This window comes from Salvelinus alpinus, chromosome 18 (assembly GCF_045679555.1).
Source record: "Salvelinus alpinus chromosome 18, SLU_Salpinus.1, whole genome shotgun sequence".
Classification (NCBI taxonomy): domain Eukaryota; kingdom Metazoa; phylum Chordata; class Actinopteri; order Salmoniformes; family Salmonidae; genus Salvelinus; species Salvelinus alpinus.
Window position 1 is genome coordinate 15,541,469 of NC_092103.1, and position 7,197 is coordinate 15,548,665.

The 7,197-nt window shown below is 43.8% G+C and overlaps 1 protein-coding gene across 1 annotated transcript; it reads left to right on the forward strand.

Moving 5' to 3' along the window:
- Nucleotides 1–498: 498 nt before the first annotated feature.
- LOC139544498 (transmembrane protein 119-like) lies at nucleotides 499–6,654 on the forward strand. Its single transcript, XM_071351652.1, has 2 exons — nucleotides 499–709; nucleotides 3,411–6,654. Exon 2 carries the CDS (start codon nucleotides 3,423–3,425, stop codon nucleotides 4,332–4,334), a length of 912 nt encoding a protein of 303 aa, XP_071207753.1. The 5' UTR covers nucleotides 499–709; nucleotides 3,411–3,422; the 3' UTR covers nucleotides 4,335–6,654.
- Nucleotides 6,655–7,197: the final 543 nt, after the last annotated feature.

The following is a 7,197-nucleotide window of genomic DNA, read 5'->3' on the forward strand; positions in this document are numbered from 1 at the left end:
ACTTTCACTCTAGCTAGTGTGGGAGATGTGTGTATCTGGCAGAGTGAGAAAAGTAAGTGAGAGGGTAAGTGCAAGTGAATTCAGCAATCCAAAAGGCCTTGATAGTTTTTGTTAAGGAGGCCCAAAATGTTTTAAGATTGCTAAGTGCATGTAAGAAGACAGAGGGAGTAAGCCAAGCGACAAACAATTCATCCAATAAAATGTCTGCAGTCTCTGTCTATTCCCCAGTTAAAACCCTGAATGCTTATTTTTTTTCCACTCACTCTGAGCTCCAGCCAGTTTGCTGCAGTGTTGTTGACTCTGGCCTTGAGCATCTAGATCTGGGACAGGAGAGCCGAGCCCCCTGCCCCCACATCACATTAGACTACTGCCTAACAAGAACAATCTGTGTAGAGCCCATGAGCCCAGTCATTTTCTGGGAAGCAAGGAAGCCAGAGAGGGAGGAGGGGAGGGAAGGAGAAGAGAGGGAGGGGAGGGGAGGGGAGGAAAGGAGAAGAAAGGGGGAAGGAGGGATGTGTCCTAATGGCAAAAAACTTTTTTTCCCTTCTGTGCCGGTCAGAGAAACCTCCAGTCTAAAATCTGAAACTGTAGAAGTTACTGGAGGAGGTGAGGCAGGCACGTTTTCCCTCTTGTTCTCTCAATCCATTTTCCTCTCTCAAGCATCCACAGTTCCAGAGGAGTCTTTTCTGTGTGACCACTTCTGTAGGAGGTGAGTAGAGCCACTTCTATTCATTTACTTTTACTGTACATTTTACCACATAGGGAAACAGATGAAATACTAGCTGATAACATTCTTATCAAATATGAGTTAACTTCAGTGGACAGGTATGACCTCACATGACCATTGCAGTGCAGTTCAGCTACAGTGACAGCATCATGACATGTCTCCAGGCAAGCAGCCCGCCAGCAGGGAATCAGGCTAGTTCAATAGAGTTCCCCAACAGGATATTCTCTGAGACCAATGGGTTTCCCATATTTGCATGAGACATTATGCAGATAAATGTGCGGTGAATAGAGCTTTTATTTTTTTAATTATTCACTCGTATTAAAATGTTTGTATGTCATTATTTCCCACACAAAGGTAGTGCTAAACGTATGACTGTTGAAAAATGTCTGATCATCTCCATCTAATGGTATCTTGAACACTTCAATAGAGACTAATACATCTGTATCCTTTGTGTGTGCTCACATATCTGCATGTGTATGTGTAGGTGTGTGAAAGTATACGTCGAGGGGGAATGGGCGATAAACTGTAGATGCACTCCCATCCCCCCTTCCCTGATAAGTGTAATGCCTCATGTGGCCCAGCTTGCACACAGATGGAGGGGGAAAAGGGGGTGAAGGAGGGGGTTGGTTGGTTTATACGGACCAGGCCAGCATTGCTACATTCAGCAGAGCACAACTGTGGAACATTCAGATAGAAATATATTGTGTAGAAAATACATGCCTCTTACATGCTGAGTAAGGAATCATGACAACTCTATTCATTACATTTCTATCGGCAATGATCAGTTGGTTTTTCTCAGTCATTGTGAAAGTAAGAGTTAGTTCTTCTTGTTATTGCTAGGGTAACGTGGGGTAACCAGCCCCCTCTAAGAACAATGTCCAACTGCTGACACAAAAATGCAAAGTTTGGTAAAAATGTGGTATGTGGATGATGGTCATGCTAGGCAAACAAACTATGAAGGGAAATAAGTGGCTACAGTTTACACTTTTTTTGTTATTTAATAATTTTTTTGTTGTAAAGGGGCATTTTTCCCAAATTCCGGGGTAACATTTTTAGTTGAGCAAGAGTAGTGGCAGCCAGGGAAAATAGGTGACAGTGGTTTATGTGAGAATTACCCGAGGGAGCTAGTTAACCCACGTCACCGTAGAAAATTGTTTTAAGCCAAATTCAATTTCAGGGAAATGAGCGGTTCATGGTTTATTTCTGTGAAGCAGCATGAAAAGGAGCTGTTGTTTAAATAAATATCCAAAATAGTTATTAAAAGATCGGGACAGGAAGCAATGACATTAACATCAGATGACGTGACTCTCACATTGACCAAAAGCAGATTGACAAAATGGGATTAACATTTTAGTCATGTAACCAAATATCAGTGACTGGTCAGGAGTTTGGCCTAGATTCAATCAGTTCCGCTTTAACCCACGGAGGTGTAACTGCATTGGAGCGACTCCCGGCATTATACCTATCGCAGACATTTCCACCAAGTCTCATTAGTAGAAATCCCATGCAGCCTTGTTACAAGTTTAAACATTGGAATGTGTGTTGTAATCTACAACTCGATTAGGCTAATATGAATTTGTATTATTTAGTCTAATGATGTGTCATTATTTCTACACTTTTTCATTTTGAACTTGGAACGCGGGTAGAACGTGTGTGGCTTCGTGACAATGACCACAAGAGCTGCCACTCACCAATTTGACAGCTCCAATGCAGTTAATTTACACCTCCGACATCGACTTAACAATGATCTGCTGTGCAGTTTTCAGTTATTGTGGGTTAAGGCCAATCTGATTGAATCTAGGAATTTGTGTACATCTACTGTATCTGTCTGTGTGCATGTCATGTGTGCATTGTCATTGTGTGTGTGTCTGCATGTGACATGCTATGATTTGAATCCAGACTTTAAATCCTGCCTGCCTCTCATCAGTTCTCAGCTGCTGTCTTGGTCTTAAAATTACATTTAGGGCTCTACAGCTATAGACATTCTATCAAGAATAGAAATTACTCAGAAGATATTTTTATTCATTATAGATGGGTGAGGCCTTTACAATGTTTTGTGAAACACACACAAAACAGTAGATGTTAGTTGTCACTGTTAGACGCAACAGCTACATTAATTGCAAACACTTCTGTTGATCAAAATCCGTGCAATTCTTTTTTCTTTCTTTTTTAAAATAAAATTTTACCCCCTTTTCGTGGTATCCAATTGTTTTTAGTAATTACTATCTTGTCTCATCGCTACAACTCCCGTACGGGCTCGGGAGAGACGAAGGTCGAAAGCCATGCGTCCTCCGAAACACAACCCAACCAAGCCGCACTGCTTCTTAACACAGTGCGCCTCCAACCCGGAAGCCAGCCGCACCAATGTGTCGGAGGAAACACCGTGCACCTGGCTCCCTTGGTTAGCATGCACTGCGCGATGAGACAAGGATATCCCTACCGGCCAAACCCTCCCTAACCCGGACGACGCTAGGCCAATTGTGCGTCGCCCCACGGACCTCCCGGTCGCGGCCGGCTGCGACAGAGCCTGGGCGCGAACCCAGAGTCTCTGGTGGCGCAGCGATGCAGTGCCCTAGACCACCGCGCCACCCGGGAGGCCCAAAATCTGTGCAATTCAATAAGTGGAAATGCAAATTGACAACAGTTACTGCAGCACTGACACTGTTCTTGTTGTTTTCTGCAGGTCCTACAGGAGATGACGTTCCTCATGGCACTTCATCTGATTAGTCTTTCTGTGATGCTGTGGTCCAGCAGTCCCAGTCTGGCCACACCCCTCCCTTTTAACATTTCCTTGGAGGGCAGTGGAGAGGGGGAGGAGCTGGGCAGCCTCATCCCCACCCCTTCCTCACCTACCACCAGTGGCCCCGCATCAGAGTCCCCAACCACCTCAGATGGCTCCACTCACATAGAGCACTTCCTGCTCAGCCAGATGGTTCACTTCCTGCAGGAGAACATGCTCCTCATCCTTGTTGCCTCCATCCTCTTCATCACCATCTTCCTCATCCTCTGCTGTGCTTGCATCATGAGCCGCAAGCGGAAGGTCAATGCCTACTACCCCTCGTCCTTCCCCTCTAAGATGTATGTGGACCAGAGGGACAAGACCGGATGTACCAAGCTCTTCAACGAGGTGCCAGAGAAACCCTCCAATGGGCAGCAGGCTGAACCAGTTGACTCAAGCAAGCAGCTCCAACAAGACATCATGAGGGCAGCCAAGAACCTCCGCACTCCCTCCAAACCTCCCCTGGGTGAGCGAGAGGGAAACAACCCCACACAGATAGCAGCAGCTGCAGAGAAAAGTCCTGATGTGAATGTTCAGGCTGAGGGAGAAATCATAGAGAAAGACAACGAGCCATCAAATGCACCTGAGCAGAGCGAGGAGGAGGTATGCCAGCTCTCAGACAGTGAGGCCCAACACCGCAGCTGCCCCAAGCAGCCAGAGATCCATCCAGGACAGATAGGCCTAACAGAGGATGATGAGTCACTCACAAGAGCTGAGCTTCCATCTGGACCAGGGCACTCACAGTCCAAGCAGGAAGGGGATAGGCAGGAGAACTCTACTGTCACGCAGTCTATTCCATTGATCACTGGGGAGAAAACAGCATTTTAACTATGTTGGACAGTGGACCAGTGGAGGCTGGTGGAAGGAGAAGCTATAGCAGGACAGGCTCATTGTTATGGCTGGAATCAATGGAACATTGGCTGAGCAGGAAGTGCTCTATGTGAGTGGAGCCATATGTGGTTTCCATGTTTGATCTCGTTCCATTTATTCCATTCCAGCCATTACAATGAGCCCATACTCCTATAGCTCCTCCCACCAGCCTCCACTGCATTGGACAATATGTTTGAGCTCAATGGTTCGGACGCTTTTGCATGAGTGACATCTTTAAGGCAACGCCATACCAAATGATGTCTATTCAGTTTTATGTAATCATATACTTTTGTTTCCCAGTAGCCATCTTTCCATGTCGCTCCCTAAAGTGTATATGATGTAACCTGAGCATACACCCATATGGACGCTGTAGTTTTAGTGTTGTTTTTATTTGTATTAGAACAATGGCCAAAGTAATGGTACTGCCTGTTTTTCTCTCTTCCATTCATTGGTAGAGATCATTTTTTAGGGTAACATGAGATTGCTTTAATTTTTATTCAACTAGGCAAGTCAGTTAATAAAAAATTCTTATTAACAATGACAGCCTAGGAACAGTGCCTAGTTCAAGGGCAGATTTTTACCTCGTCAGCTCGGGGATTCGACCTAGCAACCTTTGTTACTAGTCCAACACTAACCACTAGGCTACCTGCCACCCCTTGAACAAATATGGATAGTAGAGGGTAAGTTCACCATGAGCACATCATGGTGCAGCATCTGCAACAACTTGAACTTAGTATGTTTCCTACATTAAGGGAAGTATTTTTGTGTTATAAAACCTGTTTATCGTTTGGTTAGTCAAATGTTTATCCCTTCGCTTTAAACATTTCCATTAAAGGGTCAATCCAGAGTTCCAACAATAACAAAGCAGGCACCCAGCCACTTGTTTCGGTAAACAGCTGAGGGATGGGGCTTAAGAAACATAACGACTCTCAAATTCATAGAGCTATGGATGCAAGGACTGAGCATCCATGAGATCAAACTGATCGTGAACCATGTTTTGAAGCTATAGTGTTTGTTTACACTAACTTTGTTAACAAACATTGAAGTAAAACAAACTTATAGTTGGGGTTCAGATGGGGTACGACAGATTAACTAAGCTCATGAAGCATTTAAGTTAAATTCTTCAAGAATCAATGCCACCATAAGTATTTTAACAGTCCAAAAAATATGAAGCAACTGCAGATTGTTGTCCCTTAAAGGGCCAGTTGCTCCGCTGCAGACCCAGGTCCTGGGTCAGAACTTGGGAAAGCACCCAACACAAGTGTCTGTTCTACTTGTACTGTTACAATACAGGCTGGTTAGTCCGGTGTGGTTGAAAACATGCACACTCAAATGTTTGTAGAGGTGCCGACTAATGGAGAGTAAACTGTATCAAAAGTGTGCAGCTTTTTCTTAATTTCCATATTGTACTTTGGTTGAATAAAGTAGATTTTATGAAGACAGTAAGAAACAGCAGCATTCTAAAATGTGTTGAGTATTTGGGTAGGTAACGATAAAAGCAGAACAATTTATCTGTAAGTATGAAGTCACACATATTTAACATGGCTGTATGCCAATGCTGCCATCTAGTGGAGAAATACAGCACTTCAATTTATCTGATAGTATACACACACCATCTGACAAATACCAGGTAATACCGAAGCTGGTTAGACTTTAAATGACTAAAACAAAAAGACAGACATGCCATACTACTTACGTATTACTTTATTACTTTCCATTAAAACCAGGAATTATGTCTGAAATGTCACCAATCAAAATAGATACCTTGATAGTTTGCTACCATTTTACATCTTCCGCATTGCATTTCATCATTGCCTTTAAACCATTAGTACAGGAGTGTTGATGGAATACTAAGACAGCCTTAGAAGTTTTATTCAATACTTCCACCACTGCATCCAGAATCAGTTCAATGGAACACACCCATACCATGACAAAATACTCAAGCACAAAAAAAACAAGCAAACTCCTGTACACTCGACTCACTTCACATTTTTCACTCCTGAAAATAAGGCTTACTTTGTACCAATCACCCGATCAGTGCCCTTAAAATGTGCGTTAATGTGACAGGCTGGAGTAAGATCAGAAAAACATAATGCCACAGGGGCTTGGTGTGTACACTGTGCCATCTATGTATGTTGTATGGGTGGACATAACGTGAACTAATTTAAGGTGCACCATATATAGAAGGATGGTGGAGTGGGGATCCAGGACTATACTTTGAGTGTCCCCTTGGTAGTAGGGTGCAGGACACTGGTGTTCAGGATAACATTGGCAAAGCCCTCAGTTGCTGGCTTTGACCGCCTCAATCTTGCCATCCTGTTGTTTGAGACGGTAGTCATGGAGGGCAGCTTTGATGGCATCCTCAGCCAGCACTGGAGAAAAGGGCACAGTCAGGAATTTCAAATGGTTTTTAAAATTAGGTTTAAAAAAAAAGATGGTTTAGAATTTCCCAACTTGCTCTTTCCCAACGGTCTAACAGTCTTAGATATTAGACTGAAATAAGAGCTTACTAGAGCAGTGAAGTTTGACCGGTGGAAGACAGAGCTCTTTGGCAATATCCGTGTTCTGTATGGTCAGTGCTTCGTCAATCTGAAAGCCAAGCGAGCAACATTCCATCAACCAAGAAATAAACTCCATCCAACCATGATATGTAACAAAAGGAACAAACAAGCAGCATGGCGGAAAAGACTTGAATTGAGAAATGCAACATTCAGACAGAACAGTGAAACAGGAAGCAGAGGAAGTGTCATGGGTGCAGAATGTTCACTCACAGATTTGCCCTTCACCCACTCTGTTACCAGGGAGCTGGAGGCGATGGCTG

Excerpts from the sequence above, each read along its gene's own strand:
- LOC139544498 (XM_071351652.1), top strand. The coding sequence starts at position 3,423 with ATGACGTTCCTCATGGCACTTCATCTGATTAGTCTTTCTGTGATGCTG.